Source organism: Centroberyx affinis, unplaced genomic scaffold (assembly GCF_046629955.1).
Source record: "Centroberyx affinis isolate AG114_WGS23_722 - 3 ecotype Tasmania unplaced genomic scaffold, CSIRO-AGI_Caff_v1 ptg002764l_1, whole genome shotgun sequence".
NCBI classification, from domain to species: domain Eukaryota; kingdom Metazoa; phylum Chordata; class Actinopteri; order Beryciformes; family Berycidae; genus Centroberyx; species Centroberyx affinis.
In genome coordinates, this window is record NW_027280925.1 from 1178818 (window position 1) to 1203315 (window position 24498).

Here is a 24498-nt window from a genome sequence, read left to right on the forward strand (position 1 = left end):
TCTCTCCGGGTGGTGCTGAGTGAACAAGCCACTCGACCGAGGCATCATGGGTGAACCTGATACCTGTGTCTCGGCCAAAATAGAGCAAACAAACCCGCAATAATACATTATCAAAGCAATTATGTAACACGAATCCCTGGATTTTTTTCCTCAAGACCGAAGACATTCTCACAGAGAGAGATATGGATTATCGCTTAAGCAAACTGTCCTACTAAACAGTGGTTTGGCTTTGATTGGAGACACTGGAGGCGGCCTTACCCCTACATTGGTAAATATTTCAGTTATTTGCTCTCGAGAAAGCTCATCCTCTGTGCCGGTCACGAGAGCCCGGCGCGAGCCAGTGTAGCTACATTGTAACGATTAGGTAAAAACACTGAAACGCGAGGGGAGATACAAGCGTTTGCACGATCAAAGCGAGTCTGTCACAGTAACCTACTTCACGAGTGCCGCACCACCATAAGCATCCAAAATGCATTTCTCTCCCTCTCTCTCTCTCTCTCCCTCTCTCTTTCTCTCACCCTAACTTGATTGTGCCGGAGAAATGATTTCAGTAGACGTCACTTATCTGCATAGGGAGTAAAAATGCAACGAACCTGCAAGGTTTTTGCGCCCTGAAATACCCGCTTGTGTCTCCTCGCTGTGTGTGTGTGTGTGTGTGAGATGATAAAAGGACGGACTGATTTGCCGCGTCTCCGAGACATAAACATGGAAGGTACAGTCTCTGTCATTAAAAAATATATATCTCCAGACTAGATAGGAGACACATCTGGCTCGCAAACTGTCCAAGATGGATGCAGCGCCGCTGTGCCCGGGGATGCACGGCGGAGCAGCAGGGTATCTTTAAATGACCAACCCCCCCCCACCCCCCCTCTTCCCCTCCACCTCCACCCTCCACCCCAACCCGCCTTGCATTGCTTGCATTTACGCCTCGGTATTGTTTTTTTTCTTTGCCTTTTACAGGAGTAGGATGTTACTAGCATCCGCCGTGGTGGTATGGGAATGGCTGAACGAGCACGGACGCTGGCGGCCCTACAGCCCGGCTGTCTCCCATCACATCGAGGCAGTCATCCGGAGCGACCCGCGGAGTGGTAGCGTTGTCCTCGGCCAGGTGGACTCTCGCCTCTCGCCCTACATCATCGACCTGCATTCCATGCACCAGTTCCGACAAGACACAGGTAGGGATCCTGACACGACCGGCACTGGGTGTAGCGGTGTGGGCTGGATGTGTAGCCGGGCCCGAGGTGTAGGCCCTTTTTTTTTTATTTCTCATGTGCAGGCAGGTCGACTTTATCTTTCCGAGGCCTTGTTTTGATTCTGCTCCAGAAGTTGATGCTGTTTCGGGGGTATTTTGCTACACAGTGGCCCAGAGATGTATTTTTCTGCAGGGTTTACATTCTATACATACTGCTGTTTTTTTTAAACGTAAATAATTGATTGGATGTGAGGGGAAAATGTGTACTTCATAATCCCAAAATCCATTCTCCAAGAGGTGGGAGGCATTTCAGCACTGATGTACAGGTTACTGTACATCAGTGGTATTGAAGTGTGTCAGTACTGAGTGGTGAGTCACTAAGGAAAGACCCTGTGTGTGTGTGTGTGTGTGTGTGTGTGTGTGTGTGTGTCAGTGAATATTTTGCCCCTCGAGTTTGAATGCCAACACCATGATCAATAAAGATGAGGATATACTATAAGGAATATACTCTACTGTTTTATATGCCAAAGCCTTACATCTAACCAGCAAGATGGCTGTGGCACAATGCACATCAACTTAACATTATTAATAACAACAACAAGGAGGAGAGGGAAGCAGGGCGCCACAAAACAAAGAGGGGGATTATCAGACGTCTAACTTTGGCAAAGACTCCAATGTTGTCCTTCTCTCTCAGCTTTGGCTGACAAAAGCCTTTGTGCAGTTTGCCTTCCAAACCCAGCAAAGGCTGTAAGGGTGAGAAACAGGGGGGCAGGGTGCCCCAATCTAAATATGAGAGAGGGAGAGAGAGAGAGAGAGAGAGAGAGGAGAGGAGAGGAGGAGGAGGAGAGCTGAATTTCAGAAGTCTGAGGTCATTGATAAAATGGGGTTGATGGGTGCAGATTTGATGAATGAATTACCCTGTTGTTTTCAGAGCATTGTTAAACATCTATACTGTACCACTTACGAAGTAAAGCAATAAATAGAGCTTTTCTGTAATGGCTTCTGTTAGCTGTTATAAGTTGTGCCATGTATAAAACTATTTTTGTTCTGTATCGTTTTTTATCTGAGAATCTTTTGCAGAGGGCCAGAAAGATGTTTTGCATTAAGTTTTGTCCTACTTCATGTACTGTAACATTGCATTATTGGACTCAACGCTTTTACAATGAACTTTGAGAGAATGATCCATGGGGATAATGGGGTTAATATTCCTACAATAGAGAGAAATGTCTGTGTCTGAATTGCAGATATTTGGGTAATATAGAATTTATTAGACAATGTTGTGTAAATTACTAATTTTGAAGTTTTTGCTGTCTCAAGCGGAGATGCCAAACACTGCTTCCACTGTCTGGACAATAGATGCCCCCTGTTAGTCAGGACTGTTGCTGCTGATTATATGAAAGGGAAAGATGATATTGTACCTGAGCTAGTGAAATGTACATGTGGGGTGGGAGGAATAAAAATCTCAAGTTGAAAAGCTAAAATTGGCAAAACTGATTCATGATCCCAAAAAAGGCTTCATTCCTCACTTTGAGATCCAGCTCATTCATTTTAGAAGAATCTTTGCAGCACTTTGTGTTCCAAACACAGGATTTAGTATGGCAAAGGCTTTATGAAGACTCTGTAGAGTTTCTCTGGACACCCTGGGAAAGCAAACACAGCCGGCTTTGGGTCGGATCAAGGCCGACAGCCAATCAGAATTCAGAACACCGTGTGCTGTTACCAGGGGCAACCTGTTTGCCTGTTTGCCCAAATTTGTAGCGAACACACACAGACATGTTGAATTTGTTAGGGTTGTAATCTACTTGTCCACAGCAAATATTACTGCAGCCATGTTGTCCAACAAATATTTATCTCCTCTTTCACCTAGTTGTCATCACAAAGCATCATGAATATAGTTCAGTTCAGTTGTTAATATATAATAATATATAGACTCGGTTGAGCTGTAGAAGGAGGCTGATTATATGGTTCAAGCTATATACAATGTCTAAAAATCTGAATGAGGTTGACAGTATCCCTCTGGTGTGCTACTCACAGGATAAATCTAAAAGTGGTATTACTATGTTTGTAAGCTGTTATTACACTGGGGTAATATGTTCATAATGTGCATGTTTTGTGTCTGTGGTGACGCCTGCCCCTGTGCCCCAGGTACCCTTCGACCGGTGCGACGTAGCTTCTACGACCCCACTTCAGCACCAGGTCAGGGCTGGTTGTGGGAGTGGGAGAACGACGCTGGGAGTTGGACGGCCTACGACACCGAGGTGGGCATCGCCATCCAGGCGGCACGGGACCGTCAGCAGCCCTGGCTGGACCTGGCGCCGCTGGGTTTCTGCTACCTCATTGACTTCCAAAGCATGACCCAAATCAACGGGCAGACGCAGCGCTGCCGACGCATTCAGCGCCGCTCTGACCTGGCTTACCCGCTGGTGTCCGGGCCCCTGCCCAAATCCCACCACGCCTGGGGCCCCGCGTCCATGCCGGGCCCTGGAGGACTGCTGGGGGTGGGCGTGTCCGGAGTGGGCATGGGGATCGGGATGAGCGGCAGCGGGACCGGCAACGGGAGCGCCTACCCCAGCGGGGCGCTTCCCGCTTCAGCCATCACCTCTCTGGGACAGCCATGCGCCTGCCAGCAGTGTATGCTGGTGCTGAGCGTCAAAGCGGGCGCCATGTCGACTGCTCACACCCTGGGGCGGAGGCCGCCCCAGAACAAGCCGCCCAGTCCCAAAATGGGGGGTTACCCAATTCAAGGAGGGTCTTACTCACTGACCCTCCCTCGACCGCCATCCCTGACACGGTCGCTTTCCCCTCACAGGACGTCCATAGTCGGGGCTACAGGTGGTATGGGTATGGGTGGTATGGGGGGAATGGGGGGTATGGGGGGAATGGGGGGAATGGGGGGTATGGGGGGTATGGGGGGAATGGGGGGTATGGGGGGAATGGGGGGTGTGGGTGTTGTCGGTGGCAGTGGTGTTGGTAGCGCTGGCCTTGGGGGAGGAGGAGGCTTTGCCCACTCTCTCTCCCTCCTTGGCTCGGCCACCGCCGCCCTCTCCCTCTCCTCCACCCGGCCTCCTCCTCCACCTCTCCCGCCTCCTCCGCCGCCTCCTCCCCCCCCCTCCACCACACCCTCCACTGCCGCCACCTCCCCCCCCCACCCCTCCGCCTCTTCCTCCCTCTCTGCTTCCTCTGCGGTTTCCTCGACGGCGCCCGCTCCGGGCCCTCCTCTCATCTCCACGGCCGCCTCCACCTGCACGCCCTCGCCTTCTGCACGGGTCTTGGGCCCGGTGTCTTCGCCCGGTGCTGCTGCGTGCGCCGCCCCTCTACCGCCCCGTGCCAGCCTGGCGGGACTGAGCCGGCCCGCCCTGCAGCGCATTGCCATGGCTCAGTCGCGGGCCCTTATCGCCTCTGGGTGAGTAGCCAATCACTATAGCTGTACATCAGCATCTGGGTTCAGGAGTAGTTTGCTTTTCTCTGATATTAGATTCTGGTGCAGTCCAACTGGTTCCATGGTCCAAGAAAATCTCAGGCAATCTCTGAAAACTAAGTGAATGCATTATAAAATAGGCATATTTAAAAACTAACTTAATCCCAAACCCAAATCTGTGTAAAGCCTGACCTCCAGATCTAATGGTAAAAATATGTTGCTGACATTGCCATCTGCTATTGGTTGATCTTTGGTGCCAGGTGATGTCACCACCTGTTGTACTGTATAGAAGGTGACATCACCTGGCATCAGATCAACCAATAGCAGATGGCAATGTCAGTAGCATTCTTTTTACCATTAGATGTCAGGCTTTACACAGATTTGGGTTTGGGGTTTAGTTACCTGTTAGAAGTTACCTGTCAGAAGAAAACAAAATTGTTTTCTCAGTTCAGCGTCATTTTTTTCAGTCTACAAGATGTGTGAATTGGGCAATTGCAGAAAATGGGTGTAGTTCCAAGAATAGGCTCTCCCTCCACACAGCTGAATGGACAGGCAGAGGTGTGCATGATAGGTGTGATGTGCCCCGTCACCAAAACAAAGGGCATGGTTTTCACTGGTTGTAAGGCATACAAGTTACATAAATAACAAAATAGGTAAAACAAGTGTCAGACATTCTTCTCACCTACGCAGGCAAAACAAAGCCTGTATTCCAACACTTGTGGATAACGTTTCTTTTTTTACAGACAGCACTAGCTGAAGAGAGGTGTTTTCTCAAGTGTAAATACGTAGAATCTGGTGGATTTAAATTATATTCAAAGACACATTTCTCTGATTTATATTGACTTGTCTTTGAAGTCAGATGTTATAAGCGACATTTTTCACTAGCTGCACATAGTAAATCATCACAGCTGCTCCATAGTGCCACAGCTCACTCACACACACACACAATCCAATACTAGTACTTTAATAGTTTTGAATGTAGATTATTGTCACATGGTCCAGCGCCATTTCACATTTACTTCATGACTTCTTTTGTTACTATTGAAGTGTCACAAATCCCAACCGGTGTTGGACCTAGTTGCTTTATTGGGTGAATTTAAGTGAAGTCTTTGATAGTTTCACGCAGATCACCTCCCTTATTAATATATGGAGCTGTTCATCCTCACAAGGGAAGATGGTGATGAGACCAAATAAACAGGACGTGTAAGAAAATCAGGTTAGACATGAATTTCCCATTTGTTTGAAGCCCCTCGCCTGTGCGGCTACATGCCCTACATAGTCGTCACAGAATATCTGACATCAACACTCATTAGCATTTGTGAGCCTTTAATCTTTGTGACAAAGTCCATCGGGCCGTTCATTTCCATGGAGAAACAATACAGGGCATTCATATCAAACAGGCCAGGCTCTCACAAGTGTTACAGACATTTTTCACGCACCTAGTTAGTGATGGGGGTAGGGTGAAGTGGGGTTAGAATAAACTACACATAAGTTCTCCTTCATAAGTACTTCAGTACACCCCCCAACACACACACACACACACACATGCACACACACGCCCCGTTCCCAGACTTTTCTCATTCCTGGAGGCCCAAAACCCCCCAATTGTTTGTTTGTGTGTATGTGTGTATGTGTGTGTGTGTGTGTGTGTGTGTGTGTGAGCACTGGGTTGGTTACCGCAGCAACCATTGTGGGCCAGGCTGAGTCCTGGTTCCCATTTGCGGAACAATGCTGAGACAGAGACGCAGACTTGGGGTGCACATGGGCATGGATGTTTATACTTGCATGAGTGTTTACGTGTGTGTGTGTGTGTGTGTGTGTGTGTGTGTGTGTGTGTGTATTTTCTTGGGGATTTATCAGGTCAGGCTGCACAAACCTTAGTCCAGCAGTCCACAACAGTGCTAATGAAAGAGTGACAGGTCTCATTCACTGTGGATTGGGTTGAAGTGGGTTGAAGACAGAAACAGCATATTGATGGGAGATTATAAAAAAAAAAAATAGATAGACTTGTGTGAGGTTCTGTCGCTGGTCCTTAGGGAATAGGTTATTCTAACCAGTCCTATCCTTGCCCAAATATTCAATTTTAGCCAAGAAGGCAGCAGAAGTGTCTGACTCGGCGAAAGTTTTAGGAGTTGTGTAAGCAGGAAATTAAAATGCTAATATCAAACATCTGTCAAGTATGTTTATAAAAATGTAAATAAAGGTTATGAAGACTTCTCTTAGATTGCATGTAAAACAAAACCTAGACTAGTCATAGCAGAGACTCTGCCACCTATTAAAATGTTTTTAAATGGGCAAGAGCTTGATATGGAAGTGTGAATTTTCCATCTGAATACTAGAACGAGCTTGATGTAGGCAGTGATTAGGAACGAAGGACTTACGACACTCTCTGAATGAATGCATATGACACAGAGCGATTGTCAGTATTGACAGTTGTCAGTATCAATCAAAGAGTTAATGAGGAAGGTGAGGAGACGTCGCAGTGTCCAGATCTCATGACCAGAGGATGCTGCTCAGTAACATTTCCAGGCTTGTAAGCAGCATTATGCATCTCTGAAAAGATACACTGATGTTTCACAGTAGACTTCTGGAGCAAGAAGTCTACTGTCTACATTGCTATCTGTTTTTTTTTTTTTTAATGATCATTATTTCCTGTGAAACAGCAGATTTATACATTTGCAGTTCATGCTGTTTGTGGAGCCGAGCTGTGAGCATGTTACAGATTTCAGCATCCAGATTTCATCAGATTCCATTTATAGCTCTCCTGTTTATAAAGTTTTCCCCACACAATCATTAAGTCTCACTGAAATAGATGTTCAAACATTTCAAAAAACCTGGGATGCTCTAGATTTAACTTGTCAAGCAGTTGCATTGCCTCAAATGTAACAAAAAAATGTAAAAAAAAAAAGATGAGAGGAATGTCAAATGCGCCTCAGGTCTTTCAGATACATGCAGTCACTTCGTCGGTGTTTTGCAGCGGGTCTGCATGGACTAAGCTGTTTGCGCTGCGTGATCAAATGTTGACACACGGCTCCATGCTGAGGATTATTTAGACCCCATTTCCATGTGAGCCAACCCAACACGGAGCCTGGACCCCCCAATTTCTGAATCATCGCATTAGCAGAAGAAACCTCTGTAAAACAGCAGCTAAGCATCATATTAGCAGACTGATGAAAGCCCAGGGCTGAAGCGTCTGCACCTTGATCTGCTCCTCTGCATTAAGACTTTGGAACCAGACTGCGTGTCAGTCATCTCTTTGAGTGCGAACCCTCTCTCTCTCGCTACACGATAAGCCTTATATGGTGAAGCGCACTGTTTTTGCTTTGAGCGCAGTGAAGCATCTGCTTTTTTTTTTTTAAGCATCAGATTAATACCACACACTGTAGGCTTATTATTCCTGCAAAATCCCCACTTCGGTAATCCCTATACTTCATGCTAGGTGTATGTGTGAACTGCGTGACTGGACCATTCTTTAAACATACCAGGTGAGAGCGCTTTCCTGTCCAGCAGATGGTCGCACCTGCTGCTGCTGTGGTAAAACCACCAGCGTCACAGATCAGGAGTCTCTCTGATCCCCTCAGCCTGGGATCCTCTCTGCTCCTCTCCTCTCCTCTCTGCGCCCTTCCTCTCTCCTTCTGCTTGTCCTCAGCTCAATCTCCCATTTTGTGCAACTGCTGTCATCATCTTACCTGAAATCCTGAAATCATACCTTGACCCACATGAAGAGTGATGCAGTGAAGGGAAAACCCACCCAAACTCAGTCTGCCCACCTTTTTACTTGTGAGGGTTGACGCTTTATGATTTAAATCCATAGAATACATAATTGCTCAGATTTATATAAATTTCAAGAAGAAGACAAATAGTGTGAAAACATATTTTTTGTTTATATTGGTGTGTGTTTGCCTAAAGGTGATCATCTTTTCATGTACCATTGTATCACTCATGAACCGGTCTATTGTTGAGGCTAACTGAGTAACACAGCATTAGAGTGAAACATTGCTTTCATTAGGTGAAGTAATGAAGCTGTTTTAGTGCACTGCTTATGCTGCTACTGCACTTTTCTAAAAGGTGGAAACCATTATTTGTCCCTGACATGGGCAAAACTAGATTTAAATGTGGTTGTGTGGTTTCAAGAATTTCAAGTAGAACTACTTAAGTGCGCTTGATTTATTTTGCCAAAGCAAAAACTGCCTCAAAATGGCCATATTACTTGAGAGATAAGAATCAAGTGCAGCTACCACTTGGCCCAGGTCTGTTCAAATGAATGTTTGTTTCACTCTTGGCAACTTGTCAAGGGCTACAGATGTTTTTATGTGACTTATCTGGAGTCATTTATAAGTTTGGTGCACAAATACAGCATATCTTCAACTTTTTCACTTTTCTGTTAGTGGGAATTATTAGTATGGACCTCAGTCACACACTGTCTGTTCAATTAAATGAGTTTACAACAAATGTGCATGACTGCAACTTGTTTTCGAACAGTTTTCGTAGTGTAATTGCAGCCAAGCAGTTTTTTAACAAAAGCGAAGCAGGCTGAATGTTTCAGGACTCATTTGCTTGTTTCACAAGAGACGTTGACCCGGGAATTTGTTTCATTGTAGCGTTTACTGGTATTTCAGTTTTTGTCTCAAGGCTCAGCATGCAGTCAAACAATTGCACAGGGATCAACTAAAGTAAGCAACATTTAGGTATCGTTAATAATCGCTCTGCTGAAATGCATTCTGAAAAAAATATTACCACATTTATACCCTATCATCATTAATTGTTAGTGCAGTTGTCCACCAAATATCTTTTAAAAGGATTTTCTTAAGCAATCGGATTAGTTTATCGCCAAAATGAGGCTTTATGAATGTCAAACTCATAGTTGTTTTTTGTTGTTGTTGTGAGAGTTTACCTGCAGTGAAACAGAGCAGATGGTTTACTAGTGAATCGTAAACTGTGAGGGTCTTCAGCGTCAGAGATTACCACAGTGACGAGAATGGCCTTTGGTCCGCACACCTGTCGCCGCCCTTTCACCTCTCACTATGAAGAGTTTGTTTTCTGCAAGTGTGTCAATCAGTACAACAAGTAACTTGCACTTGCACACTTTAATTTGCGTCTGAGCGCAGGTATTTGTCTCTTTTCCAGGGTTTATCTCTTTATTCGACTAGATTCAAGGTGCGCACTTGTACGTGCAAATGTGTGTGTGTGTGTGTGTAAGTGGTGCCATATGCTGCAGCTTGTGTGTCTCCATCATCCAATGGTCCAGATGGAGGCTGCTCTAATGCTGCTAGATTAGCCAGGATCAAAGAAACGTGACTAATTGAGACTGCTCTCCTCCTCTGTTTCCCACCCTTTCTCTCCTTTTCTCCCACCCTCCCTTTTCTCTGCCCTCCATCTATCACTTCGCTCACGTTTGCTGCCTGGCAGGAAAACATCAGCTTATTTATATCCAGTGTGCTAGTTCTCTGACTTCCATTCATGAAGTCAACATGACAACAGCTTGCATAATTGGTCTAGAGCACTGAGCCACTTCCCGTTTTGTTTTGTTTTTTAGATTATTTTTTGGGGCATTTTCACCTTTATTAGATAGTTCAAAGTAGAGAAATAGAGGGGGATGACATGCGACAACGGTCCCTGGTCAGATTCAAACCCAGGTCACGTTTACATGGTACACACCTTAGCCCACTGAGCCACCAGGGCACCCATCCACCTCCTGTTTACCATCCCCAGGTGTGACCCAGTCAGCCAGCACGTATCACGACTTAGTGGATCATTTAAGGAACGTACATGGGACGCTAATAGCTCAGACGCTATATTCGCTCATTGGCAAACTAACATAGTAACACAGTGCACTGTATTCAGACTGTCCAGTACAGGTGCTGCACAGTGACTCAGGCTGTAATCAAGTTTTTCCATGTCATCACTGCAAGAGCCATTTTATTAAGAGAGGGAGAATGTTGCAGCTAGTACAAGCTTATACCATGCAGCACTTACTGCTAATATGTTACCATTCATATCAGATGCTGCATCCCAAAACATCTAGCCAATCGTGATTTAGAGCCACACCCAAAACATAGCACATAGCCTATACCTAACCTCAAGTTATTATTAGCATAAGAACAAGGTTGGGAAGATTATGCTCTAAATAAAAGCTATAACAGATAACTGATTAACTGCAAAATAATCCATCGCAATGCACAAACTCATTAAGTCTGATTACTTCCAGTCAGTTTTGGGTTTCACTGCCTCAAAAATACACAGAATATGCAATTCACCAAGCATTTCATTCTAATTTACAAGCTGTGGAATAGTTTTATCATCATCTATAACAGCTATCTGTAATTTTCAAGACGTACAAGGTTGATGGCTTAAATGTCAGTCTGTGTATGGCTCCAGTGAACTGATCCACCACTAACAAGCCCGCTCCTGTTGCTTCCCTCTGGCTACAGAAGACCCTTCTCCTGCGTCACCCACCCTCTGGTTTAAATCCTGCTGGAGTAAAATCCTCTGGCACATGACTCAATAGGAGCCCCTGCTAGTCTCCATATCAGTTTAACTCCCTGATCAGAGCCATATATGATACACAAAGCAAACATTACAGTTGTAGTCAAAATGATCAATATAATCTTAACTCTATTATATTAACATATTGTAAGAGCTATGCAGTAGTGCTGTATTAGCATATGTGATGGCAGCATGTGCCGGTGTCTGTCAGCCATATGGCAGCCTGGTTATGTGACGTGGTAATTGACAGGTAATCCCCCCCCCTGTGACGCCTCTCTGGCCTACAACCAGAGGTTAGTCAACAGATGGAAACAGGTGGATTAGCCCTATAAGAGGGGAAGGGGACCTGACTCCAGCACACAACTACTGACACAAAGACAGAGAGAGAGAGAGGTGAAGACACTGGCAGACTAGACTGAACTAAAGGATTCAAGGATCTGAGACTGGAAGAGAAAGAAATAGAAATACTGAGACACGTGGAAATTGGCGCTGGATTAAGATTTTAAGAAGTTGTATCTGTGGTTTTTGTTGCTTTCAAGTGGGAAAGATGACTATTATCAAAACTGGCCGACCGTAAGTATTCATCTCTGTTTGGATGGTTTTACATATCATAGCAGAATGTGAGAAGAAGTTACTGTGTTTATCATGAACTGTTATCATGGGCAGTACATGTGTTTTCCCCTTTAAGGGGCAGAGATTGCAGTTTTTTGTTCTTGATCTGTGCCTTGTTATTGTCCTCCTAGACCCCAGCTTAACTTATAATTATTTAAATTCTTAGTCCTTTTTAGTACCTTTTTATCCTAGTATTTTTTATACCCTTGTTGTTTTGTTTTGTACTTGTATTTGCCTGCACCATGATCTGAGAGAAACGGCATTTCGATCCTCTGTATGTCCTGTACATATGGCAGAATTGACAATAAAGTTGACTTTGACTTTTGACTTTGAGATACAGTACTACAGTGGTAAAGGATAGTTTGACTCTTCACTGAAATAAGGGCTGATGTTTTCAACTTCAATTGGCTTTATGGTCAGAAAGACTGGAGGAGTCTGTTCCTTTGCTGATTATTTTTAATCAAATATGACAATGGACAAAGTTTCTAACAAATAATAATCATAATGCTTGAATTACCTGGTTATGAATTGGAGCCCATAACCTATGACATTTATTTTTAAGTTAAACTCTTCTTGTTTAGGAGCATCTGTGCTTTCTGCTAGTGGCCATCATTAGTGATATTGTTACTCCTGGGTTTTTCAAAAGCAGTGTTACAAGAAGTCAATAGCAAAACACAACTTCCATGCCTGTTAACAATAATTTAAAAGATTACAGCCGACTGTCTAGTGCTGTCATGCACATCCTAAGCCTTAAGCCTTATATAGGTGGAGTCCTATTTTGCATTATAGGACAGTATGTCAAGGTGTTAGTCTGGGCCATGAGAAACGCCTGGTTGTGTCTGCATGACTCGGCAGAAGCTCTTTAACCTGCTGACATGGCGTGAACCAGAAACGAGCATATGCCGTGGCCAGCTGAGCGTAATTCCACCTGTTTACATGTGACTCATCAGATTTGAATGCCTTAAATCTGGGGTGGGGTGACCAGGCCAGTTCTTAGCATGTTCTTAACGTGTTGGTTGTTAGCGTGTCAGCGCTCTGTAGGTTAATGTGTCCCTGTGTTTCCTGTTTCAGAGTACCAACGGTTCCGGTGAAGAACCTGAACGGATCCAGCCCTGTCCACCCTGCACTGGCAGGTGAGAATATTCACACACACCTTGAGCCATTCTCATCAAACACAATATGATTGAACATGAATGCAAGTGGGTCAGAATCACCTTCAGTAGAATACATTTACAATTCTGTTATCAAAACATATATAAGTACATGAGGTTTCTAACTCGTAAGGTTACACCTCAAGTTACTTTGTTTACTTCACAGCTCTTTTAGTAAACTTATGTTTACCAGATGCTGATTTACAGCTCTAGAGACAAGAATGCTAATGACACTAAGCCCCACATTTAAATGGTATTTTAGCTAAATCCATTGGCCAGCCTTACCAAATATGGTGAATGGATTATTCCCTGGATAAAGAGCTCTGAGTGTCTTTATAAACCACTCACGCACTTGGTGAACCTCAGATTCAGCGTCTCACACCCCCCTCTGCTGGCTGTGCCCAGGCATTACAGGCATCCTGATGAGCGCGGCGGGACTTCCGGTCTGCCTGACCCGCCCCCCCAAGCTGGTGCTCCACCCTCCGCCCGTCAGCAAGAGCGACATCAAGCCTGTGCCCGGCCTGGGCCACTGCTGCCGCAAGACCACCAAGAAACAGGCCCGCAAAGGTGGGGTACAGGACCCGGATGCAAACACACCATCTACTTTGTGGTGCTTGTGCAGTCGCTCATAAGTGGGTCAGCATGATGAGTCATTCATTAAGAACTCTCTTCTTCCCTCTCTCTCTCTCTCTCTCTCTCTGTTTTGCTCTTCTAGGCAAAACCCCTGAGGAGGTGGTGAAGAGGTACCTTCAGAAGGTCCGCAACCCCCCGGAGGAAGTGAGTCTATAATTTACCTTCTTGATTCGACAAAGCTTTTCCAAAGTCACTGTCATTTTGAACTGCCACTTTTGTCAAATAAAATGTGATCTTGAAAATAGATTGATAAAATGGGATAACAGCAGGTTAAAATGCTGAAAAAAAAACATGAATCTAAATCTTATTTGCCGTCCCGACTCAGGACTGCACCATCTGCATGGAGGCCCTGGGCGGCCCGTCCGGGTACAAGGGCCCCGGCGTGGGTGGCATTTCCCGAGCGGAGTCGGTGGGTCGCCTGGCGCAGTGCGGTCACCAGTACCACCTGCAGTGCCTCGTTGCCATGTACAACAACGGCAACAAGGACGGCAGCCTGCAGTGCCCCACCTGCAAGACCATCTATGGGGTCAAGACCGGCAACCAGCCCCCCGGCAAGATGGAGTACCACGTCATCCCCCACTCGCTGCCCGGACACCCCGACTGCAAAACCATCCGCATCATTTACAACATCCCTCCTGGCATCCAGGTAAAGTCAAGCTGGAACAATAAAGGCATAAAGGAAGTGTATTGTGTTTGGATGATGTCCTGATCGTGAACTTTGCCCCCTTCCGTAGGGTCCAGAACACCCGAACCCAGGCAAGCCCTTCACTGCCCGCGGATTCCCCAGACACTGCTACCTCCCCGACAGCGAGAAGGGACGCAAGGTAAGGAACATGGCATCTCCACTCTTTGGCTAATGTTCATCACGCTTCTTTCCCCCATTGGTTTTCTTGGGATTACCTGACAGGATTATGTGTCTCCCTCCAGGTTCTGAGGCTGCTGCTGGTGGCGTGGGACCGCCGGCTGATTTTCTCTGTGGGAACGTCCAGCACCACCGGCGAGTCCGACACGGTCATCTGGAACGAGGTGCACCACAAGACGGAGTTTGGCTCCAACCTGACGGGCCACGGCTACCCCGACCCGGGCCACCTGGACAACGTCCTGGAGGAGCTGAAGGCCCAGGGGATCACCGAGGAGGAGTGCCTACCCAGAGACTGAGCGGACAGCAGAGGAGAGAGAGAGAGAGCCGAGTCTGAGGCACGAGAAACCAGAAGAGAGAGAAAGACCGGAGACTCGAGTCCGTAAAACCCACAATCCCAAGACACAACTGGAAACGGATTCACAGCTGAACAGACAAGCTTAACAAATTATTTTCAAAAATCCAACCTGACAAAAATGAAGAGAGAGAACTTTTAACAATAGAGAAAGAAGCAGATGGAAAACTACTTCAGAAAACAAAACTCAAATAACAAAAAAACAAAAAAGAGAGAATTTGAGGACTCGTCAACTAAGATGCAAATGTTCGGACATTTTACAGAAATAGAGACTGGAGTTTCAGCAGTGTTTGCTGAGATTAAAATTTCTCTTATGACTGCATGAGTCAGTTTTCGATAAGTGGGAAATAATTGTTTTTTGTTTTTTTTTCCTGATGCAGTAACGGTGTCAAGATTGCAAATGTTATTCAGTGAGACATTTGAGACCACTGTGCACATACAATTCAGTGTTAGTCATTTATACTGTGAGAATTCAACAAAATGATATCAAGAATGTAACTAACTCTGAACTTTGCTGAATTGGTGAACACAGTTTATCACTACTGCTGCTATGTGGAATAGCGGACAAGGAAACTGAAAGGAGGGTTAAAATGAAGGAAAGAGTAGAATATCAGTGTTTTTTTTAAATTGTTAGTCCACAGGCAGAAGCGTAAGAAACTTTTCATTGCAGATAACAGTGCTTTTAAAATATTTCAAGTGTATGACTGACTGGACATCTGAGCATGGATGTTTGCTGACCTCTAGTGGTACTTATCCAGAACTACATTCCTTTTTAGGTTTGATTTTGAAATTGTATTGCTGTATATTATGAATACTTGATATATGATATTGTTTCCATTTATATCATTTTTTTATATTTCCATTTTCGTTCTGACTTATAATTTTATATGGTGTATTTGATTGCGTTATTGTTTTGGTGTGGCGTGATAGAGTGAGAGAGAGAGAGAGAGAGAGAGAGAGAGATGTGGGGAGAAGATAAGCTGTTCTGGTGTGCCAGTATTTGCCTGACACTTTTTATGCCATTTACCAATCCCTTTCAGTATTAACAATCATTTTCAGTATTTTATATGTGATAGGTTCACAAATTGACATTCCTAATTGTTCTGCCCTCAGAGCATGGGTGCATTTAATAGCTTTCTTTGTCTTCTTGTATCTGCATTGACATGAAAGACTGATAGAGGAAGCTACTGTGGATTCCTACCGTTGCCCCTCAGGAGGAGTAAGGTCACAAAAAGCTAGGATTGGACCTGCTGCCTGAGCTCAGATTTGCACAGAGCGTGGTCTTTCTACTTGTTATGATGCTCACATGGAAACGGATTTCTTCAGTCAAACGAACAGTCCCATGCTAGACTGGGTGAGGTACAGTGTAACAGCTTGTATCTGTTTTTGTGTAGGACACACACACCAGCCTCAAATGTTCTAATCACAATACAAAGTCTGGTCATCTGTTGTTTTTGTCACACACGCGTTTTGTTTTCGCCATAAGCAGGTGCAAAAGACTATCTCTTGTTGTGGATCCAGCTTTGGCCGAAACGGTCCAGTCGGATTGCATTAGGTCCATTATGGACCTGTTTATTATGAGGTACTTTAGATAAGATGTACAACAGTATGTGTTAACATACTAATGTAGGCCAACATTAAAAACATTTATACTTTATAATTCTTTATGTATGCACTGTATGTATGTGTTTTATGTGCACAAATTTACATTAAACATTTTTCTAAGGTACAAATATATAACAGAGCTGTACTCTGGTTTACTCCTTGATTTTCTGTAATTTTGATTTTATATCAGCTGTACTGAGTTTTTTTTTTTTTTTAAGTTCATCACTGTACCAGTTTTTATTACTTTGAGAATAATATCAGGTTGTCTGAACCCACGGACCTGCCATCACATCACACAGTGGCAAAGTACAATTAAAAATGTATATCATGTCATATCTATATGGCTTGTATATATTTAAAAAAAGGCCCAGAATGTTTTGGCCACAGAGCCATCATAAGTCTAGAAATATGTTGATATTTTCCCTGATTCCCAATCAAGTTTTCCTGAGATCATTAAATGATCCTAAAAAATATTCAAACCCAGACTCTGGCACTTTAAGATATGTAATTAAAAAAAAATCTTTCAACAATAATTTGAGCTGGTTCAGGCCCATCATCCTCTGGGTTTATGAGTATAGTGTTTTCTGCTATACCTTTTATTCATGTCTCCTCAGTTATTGCACTGTTGAGTTTGCCATGTGAAACCTTCATTTCCCAGTGACTGTCCATCTACACTGTCTATCGGTGGTTTGAGGCTCATGACCACTTTGTAAAAAAAAAAACCTGTTGATTAAAAACTTTGTATAAATTGTTATGGAAAGAATGAATAAGGTGACGACAAAGAGTATGACCGCAGAAAGTAGTAATATGTATAAAGTAAAAGCAACTTGCATATAAAGTACAGTGGGATTATTAAATTGAAAAATGAGAAATGAAAACAGAATCGGTTTTCTCTTGTGTGTCTGTGTGTGGTTGGCCAGCTGTCTGTGTGCGATGTTTATTTGGGCTATTTTTGAATTCCCTCTCTGGGGGCATTTTTTAAAAATAGAACCTAAGTAGAATTTAAGTTATCTGTAATGCCACAAAGAGTTAAAACCCTGATATTTAAGCAATATCACACGAGAGGGAGTGCTGTTGTACTGGATATCAAATTACTCGACCGGAACTAACTGTTGTATAAACTCCATTGACAATGTATTGGAGACTAATGATGCGGACTCAAAGAACATCTGTGCTTTTATGCCGAACTAAGCATTCATTTATAGAAGCTATAACACTGATGAACCAAAACAAGGAACCCATATCCCATATAACCCGTATAAAATCACCTGGATCCTATCATAGCCACTTTTTTCCAGCTTTTCCATTCATTGTCAATAGAGCACTACAGATTAATGAGCAGGACAAACTATGAACAACTATCCTTGGATATTGGGATAATTGAATACTGAAATTAAGTGATATGTCCCTATAATAATGTGCTACCAATGCTTGCAACTAACTAAACTGAGGGGTATTTCACCTGAAATATTTCTACACAAGCATTTTACATAGTGCAGCTCCACTTTAAATTCACAACATTTTTACTTTTGCTTGTACTTCAATGGTTTTATTTACTCTGTACACAGTTCAAGAATCTAGATCCTTTATTAACACAGTCTTTTCAAATGTAGTTTGTAAAAATAAGTTTTGCCTAGCAATTCGTTTCCACATGGGCAAACTGAAAGAAAACTGAGACCTACGTTCTGCCTGGTTAGATGCGACAATCTTGAGTATGCCAATTATATGATTGTTATATGGTTCGATTTAACAGATTACTCACACTAGTGACTTCTAATTCTAGACATGAGAAGCGCATGACCAGTTTATCTGTAGATTAGTCTGGCTCCTGGATTAGTAGTCTGGATTATGTCCACCTTAATGGATGAGAAAAGGTATGTAGATAACTAAACACACTTATAATGGACCCTAGCAAGGGAATTCAGCATGACAGTGAAACAGAGGGGATATTAGGCCGCTGCCATGGTTAAGTATTATAAGTATGCATTTCAACATCAGCACATAAGATTTCTTATATCAGCATCTAGGCTTTTAGGGCCAATTAGATCCAACAGATGATATTTTTTCTGTGAAACAGCCATCTATTCCATTTATTTATTCCCTTTCTGAATAATCTTTTACCTTCAAGAGGTCAACCAAGCATCGAGACACCCATCAAGTTTCTAACTGCACTCTGAGGGCCACGGTGAAAAACAAACACACAAAACCTTTCACATCAACTTTCAATTGTTCCTCCATTTCCACAAAGACAGAGCATACATTTGTCTTAAGTGACAGATGTGATGGATTGGGCGAAGCTGCCAATTTGTGGTATGATGCATGGACCGACCGTCTGTCAGGTTACTGAGGAGCAGATGGGTTAAGGGTCTAATCTGTCCAAAACTGAGTTAAGACGGAGTGACAGCAACTAGTGGCACTAATAAAGATGAAGTGAGGGTGGGTCACACATGACAACTATTTTACAGCATTACAATTTGTGCTCATGTAGAGGTTTGCTCACTTTAAGTGACAGACATAAATGTGGAGAGAGGGAGTAGTAGCCAAGCGGCTGGAGAGAAAGAGTAGTTTGGGGTTTCACATACACCACAGTTATGACCTGGCTCATGCACTGGCCTTAACTTCTGTAGCATAAATATTCTTGAGAGAAAGAGGGGATGGGAGGAACTGTGTAAGGGAGAGGAATGGGGCGGGGGAAAAGAGAGAGAGAGAGAGAGAGAGAGAGAGAGAGAGAGAAATGCATATGCTATGATAGACAAAAGGGTGTCCAAGACAGAGTGTATGGGGGATAGAGACCCGCCCCCTGCAGTGGGGGAGGGGAAGGGTCTCCAACTGGTCCAAGAGAAACCCTTCCTGCAGGAGTCCATTGTCATTGACCAAGGCTATGAATAGAAAGCTGATTAAACCAGTCAGCATATTGTATGCTATTGCAGGGGTACCAATGGTTGATCACCACATGTTGCCAGTTTGTCTATTGTCTTCCCCTCTACTTTTCTCCCAAAGTGTTGCACAGTGTTTCAGAGGAAAGCCTCTGCTTGCTATTTAGGTCTACACTGCAGACTGGAAGTATTTTCCTCAGCTAAAGCAAATCCTCCTTCTCCTGTCTCAAAAGGACTTGTGTATTATTAAAAGCTTTTAAATGGAGCAATGTCTTGGCTGAATGCCAGATCCAGTGTCTTGTTGCCAAGGAAACACACACCCGTGCTCTCGCTCTCTCTCTCCCTCCCCCGAGGCTTATATTTCAAAACTGTCAGCAATCTCATGCGCTTACACTGCTGCCTTTCAGCTAAAAGCTTTTTGTGCTGCCAGTGGAGCAGGACAGAGGGAAAAAGAGAGCGGATGGGAGTGGTTAGAAGAGAGGGAGAGGGAGGGAAAATGAAGGGCCTCCTTCACCGTTGCCAAGGCAACTTGACATCACGGTGACGAAAACCCCCACTAAAAGCTTTTAACCGGATTCCTCTCCTGCCTTAGGCCCCATTTTGAGTCCTCTTTCAGCTAAGCTAGGGGGAAGGGCACAGGCAGCACGGTGTGTGTCTGTTTACAGATCTCATTCCCTCACTGCAGAGTCTAGAGAGGTCTTAGCACGGGAAAAGGCTTTCAAATTCAACCTGTAAAGAGTCTGTTGTTGTGAACCCAGCCGGCACAGGCCAAGACAACTGTTTCAAAATGGCTTCAGAGGACAGTTTCAACTACCTAGTGCCGGGCCACAGTGAGAAGCACAGGCGGGCCCGAAACTGGACCGATGGTGAAATGAAAGCGCTCCTGTACGTGTGGGAGGAACACCACAACGAGCTGAAAATGAGCAAGAGGAACGCTAAGGTGTACGAGAAGATGTCCCAGAGGTTTTTCGAGCTGACTGGAGAACAGCGCTACAAAGAGGAGATCAAGATGAAAATCACCAACATGTCTTTCCAGTACAGGCAAGTGCAATAGAAATCTGCCCTTTTTGGGGGTGGATCTGATCTAAATATTCATCCAGAATTATGACTTGCATGCACACTCCAAATGCCAAACTTCAAACTTTACTTTTGCTTGACTATAAACATTTATCTACACCTCTTCCGCTCTGACAGGAGACTGAAATGCACCACCAGTGAGAGTGGGGAGACGCCAGACTGGCCATATTACAAGGCCATCGAGAAGATCCTGTCTAAGCCGCTGGAGAACGGGAGGATGAACTCCTTTGAGTTCCAGTCCTCCACCGCAGGTCCCTCCACTTCCTCCCAGTCTACAGAGACCCTGGTGCCCCACTCAGAAGAGGGGCTGATGGGCTTCCTGCCAGAGTACACAGGCTCCTCTGATGAGGTAGAGATGAAACAAGAAGTGGACTCTTTGAGCTCTGACAGTGTGCACACGCTGGGCTCCAGGTAATATACTTAAAGAGAGAGGAGGTTGTATGGGTGTGTGTGTATGTGTGTGTGGGTTTAATCACTGATAATGGCGATCGCAGGTTGATAAACTGACCTCTGCTGTTCTAGTTTGATGGCAGCAATTCAACTAGGCTGAGATAATGGCCTTACTTTGCTTTACAAGACTTTATTTGTCATGTTGTGTTGGTGTGTTTCCTTTTGCAAATGTCAGAAGAAATACAACACTCACTCACCAGATTAATTTTCCAGAATAACTGGAAAACCTGTAGTATTTTATTTCTGTGGTCTGGGACCCTCTCGTTGGTATCTGTGAATATAAACAACTCTCTTCCAAAGCCAGAAACCAGAGTAAAGACACATATGTGATGTTATTAGGTAGAACTAGACTTTGTGGAGTCACTGACTATTTGTTTTAATTTTTATACCAAAACTAGGTATGTACTCTGATGGCCCCCTGGGTGCTCTCACAGTCACCTATACATCACTCCCAATTCATTGACTGTGAGGCAGCTCCAGCTTGTATGCATGATCAAATTATAGATTCAGGTCTTCGTTCTCTGGTTTCTGGCTTTGGGAGAGATTAGCTGATGTTCACACTGATTGGACTAGATGATAGGAATAGAATATGAATTCTTGAAGGGGGGGTTTTCCCTTCTGGTGAAAAAGGAATGTATAAAAACGTCCGCTCTCTGCTCTCCAGCTCCCATCCGACCGCAGCCAGGAAGAAGCACGCTTACGGCAAGCAAATGTCCATGAAGAGGAAGAAACTGCGGGTCATGCAGTCCATGCTGCAGGAGCAGAGGAGGGTGAGCCGGGCCGTGGAGGAGACGTGCAGGGAGGTCCGCCGGGCCATGCACCAGCAGAACTTCCTGCAGGTCCAGTGTCTTCAGCTCCAGGAGCGTATGATGAACCTGCTGGAGAAGATGATCCAGCCCCCCGCCGCCACGTCAGCCTCCTGGGCTCCGGGTGGGGCCAAAGACCCCGGGAAGGCGTGAAGCGGCAGGGTCTAGCCCCACCTGTAGCCTCCTCGGACCAGGAATGGAAATTATTTGAAATTTCAGTTTAACATGGAACATTTTTAATATGTATGGTGTTGTAGGTCAAGGTCAAAATTTCTGGAGGTGTCATCAACCGAATTCACTGAAATATCTGCAATTTTCAAAACTTCAGCTCACACTTTACCATGTAAGAAATGTTTCTACAGCACAAGGGATAGTCATATCAGATCCTGTGTCTTGGTAATTGTGAAATGCCCTGTTATGATTACTGTTATTGAGAGGACAATAGTCTTGTGCGAAAATAGACTCACCTTGCCCCTTCGCTCTGTTGCTGTGTCAGGATAATTACAAGCTGGGGAGGTTTGTGAACCAGACTTGTTAGTTAAGGGAGTTGGATGGTGATTAGCTGCTGGATACAGTAAGCCCTTCCTGGAGAGATCGGAAAGGACATGAACAACACAAACTATACTGTTTCTGGTGATGATGAGTTCTGATGAAGGGGAACATCACTGAATATCAGCTTTCGAATATGTCATTCCTGTGCTCTATAACAGTAAAGTCTGTGCTGATGAGACAGACTAGTCGTCTCGACCGTGAATTTATGACACCATACTGATGTATAGCTCCATGGAAAAGTGATTCTGACTGTAGCTGCAATGAGTTTTTAACAATAAGGGCACATTTCCTGGTTTAAAATTGATAAACCTGCAGCTCATTTGGATGTATAAAATCAGAGAAATGTTGAGCCCACAAAGTCAATCTCCTATTTACTGTCAGTGAAGCAACTCCAGATTGTGCATCACTATGATCACATTACGCAGATTATAGTCTTGATGCTGTGCTTACATACTGATTGGACTGACCAAGGCATACAAATAACGTTATGCATATTTTGAATTTGGGTGGCATTCTGCTTTTAGCATCACGTAGGCTACATGCAATTTTTAAGACAGAAGCTGTTACACTGTCTTTACATATGCATGGACATTTTTCCGAGATTTCAGTTTTTTCATTGGTGAAGAAGTCCTATTCTTGTTTGAACTGCTGCTGAATTAAACTACATTGGTCTGCCTTAATTTCCTGTCTTTTATCATAATTATCATAAGTTAGGCAACATATTGTGAAGCAGATCTGTTACTGCAGGGTAATTATTGAAATGCAAAACACTCAGAAGGCAAAGACAAATAGAGCTAAAATGTTAAGGTCATTGCCTTGCAGCCAATTTGAGAGGATTGGGAGAAAGTGGGTTAAGTTGGTTCCATCAGACAACATTGCTAGCTCCACGGAAGTCAATCCATTATGGAAATGCAATGTTCTCAATAAAAACAAAGGATGAAACACAGACCAAACACAAACCAAATTGTGTTAGCAACACTGAAAAAATCAGCACTGAATTTCTGCTTTGACATGTTACTCATATTCTGTAGGCAACAATCACTATTGTGTCTTGTATCCAGAAACTAGAAAGACCAGTGTGTCCCACACCTTGATGTTACACAAACACACAGCTCCATAGAGAATGAAGTGAAAAAGACGGAAATGATTGCTGTGATAGCACCTGGGATAATCTATCGGGAACCAGGGTGGGTTTGAAACACAATAAAAATCTAGTACACAGACTAACATCATGAGCCCATAAAGTCAATCAATAGAACAGCTCCAGGAAACACATCCATGTCATCACAGATAGGTTTCATTTCACAGGTTTAAATATAATCTTTCCTGACATGAATTCTTAAATCCAGTTACTCTGCTGTAACATAAACTCAGGGCATAGCCTAACACAAACTATGTCCACCTACTTTCACTTGGCATATCTGATAAATTGACTTTCAGTCCATTGTCTGTTCCTAGCAAGTGTGTGTGGGCTGCACATGTGTAGTAAACCCATGTGACTGTGTGTGCCCTTGCAACCGTTGCAGCCCTTTGGCCAGATGTATTGTTTACAAACCACCCGTGGTAACACAGTGAGTCCTGCTGCGGTCTGGAAGACACATGGGGCGACCCACATGTAAAGTGCTTGAGGGATAATAACACAGCAGCAATAGGTAAGACTTCTAATTTGCACAATTTAACAAGTTTATTGAAAACTGACCAACATTGATAGCGTTGTGTGTTTTCGGATTTAACGTGTTCTCACATAATTTACTTAGCCATACATTTCCGGGTTTGTTACTTTCTCAAAGTATTAAACCTTTTTACCTTTATGCTTGAGTGGTTTGGGCAATAATACAACTGTACTCAATTTGATTTACATTGGCGCAAAATTAGACTGTCAACTCTGATAAATCTCAGCCAATAGCTTCACTTCAAACGTTTGAATATTGAACATGACAGGCGTGGTGATTGGCCAAAAGGAGACGTGACGTGTTGCAGAGACGTTACGCTGTCATGGTTACTATGAAAGACGCTTTGTAATCTCAACCGTGAATGGAGGAGGGAGGTGCTTTCCGCACTGCCATATGGATTACTGGGTTGCGGGAGGGAAATTTTTTGAAAAAAAGGAAAACTGTAGACCTGTGATGTGAAAAATGTACGCGTGTGGACTTTTATCAGCGTGGATGTAACTGTGGACTTTTGGGCGGAACTTTACAGAAGTTGAAGGTAATTGTAGTACGTAAACATGCTTCATCAATGGTGATAGTTTGTGAGTAACGTTACTCTCTTTTAGCATAACTTTATTGGAGTCACACTTTAAAAGGAATAATAACTATGTGGCCCTGTTCATGGACTTTGTGAAGTTGGTGTTTAAAATGTTAAAATTCTAGTCTGGTGAACACTAACATTTAAAAACAATGACTGACCGAAACCACACGTCTGGC

The 24498-nt window shown here is 43.9% G+C and overlaps 3 protein-coding genes across 3 annotated transcripts in view; all 3 read left to right on the forward strand.

Moving 5' to 3' along the window:
• Positions 1–952: 952 nt before the first annotated feature.
• Positions 953–16422, forward strand: dtx4a (deltex 4, E3 ubiquitin ligase a). The gene is made up of 8 exons (XM_071535777.1): positions 953–1175; positions 3338–4595; positions 12780–12841; positions 13265–13426; positions 13575–13636; positions 13818–14138; positions 14227–14316; positions 14420–16422. The coding sequence occupies exons 1-8, from the start codon at positions 968–970 to the stop codon at positions 14648–14650; spliced, it is 2394 nt and encodes a 797-aa protein (XP_071391878.1). The 5' UTR covers positions 953–967; the 3' UTR covers positions 14651–16422.
• A 3526-nt stretch (positions 16423–19948) lies between these two features.
• On the forward strand, positions 19949–21673 carry msantd1 (Myb/SANT-like DNA-binding domain containing 1). Its single transcript, XM_071535748.1, has 3 exons — positions 19949–20228; positions 20382–20675; positions 21379–21673. The coding sequence occupies exons 1-3, from the start codon at positions 19975–19977 to the stop codon at positions 21671–21673; spliced, it is 843 nt and encodes a 280-aa protein (XP_071391849.1). The 5' UTR covers positions 19949–19974.
• A 2529-nt stretch (positions 21674–24202) lies between these two features.
• Positions 24203–24498, forward strand: part of rgs12a (regulator of G protein signaling 12a) — a 36247-nt gene continuing 35951 nt past the window's right edge. Inside the window, exon 1 of the mRNA XM_071535765.1 lies at positions 24203–24280. The gene's annotated coding sequence lies outside the window, so the exon portion shown is untranslated. The remainder of the gene's footprint in view (positions 24281–24498) is intronic.

Coding starts and splice junctions, on each gene's coding strand:
- dtx4a (XM_071535777.1), top strand. CDS start 968: ATGTTACTAGCATCCGCCGTGGTGGTATGGGAATGGCTGAACGAGCAC. Junction 1,176..3,337: donor CCAGTTCCGACAAGACACAG/GTAGGGATCCTG, acceptor CCTGTGCCCCAG/GTACCCTTCGACCGGTGCGA. Junction 12,842..13,264: donor TGTCCACCCTGCACTGGCAG/GTGAGAATATTC, acceptor GGCTGTGCCCAG/GCATTACAGGCATCCTGATG.
- msantd1 (XM_071535748.1), top strand. CDS start 19,975: ATGGCTTCAGAGGACAGTTTCAACTACCTAGTGCCGGGCCACAGTGAG. Junction 20,229..20,381: donor AACATGTCTTTCCAGTACAG/GCAAGTGCAATA, acceptor CCGCTCTGACAG/GAGACTGAAATGCACCACCA. Junction 20,676..21,378: donor GTGCACACGCTGGGCTCCAG/GTAATATACTTA, acceptor TCTGCTCTCCAG/CTCCCATCCGACCGCAGCCA.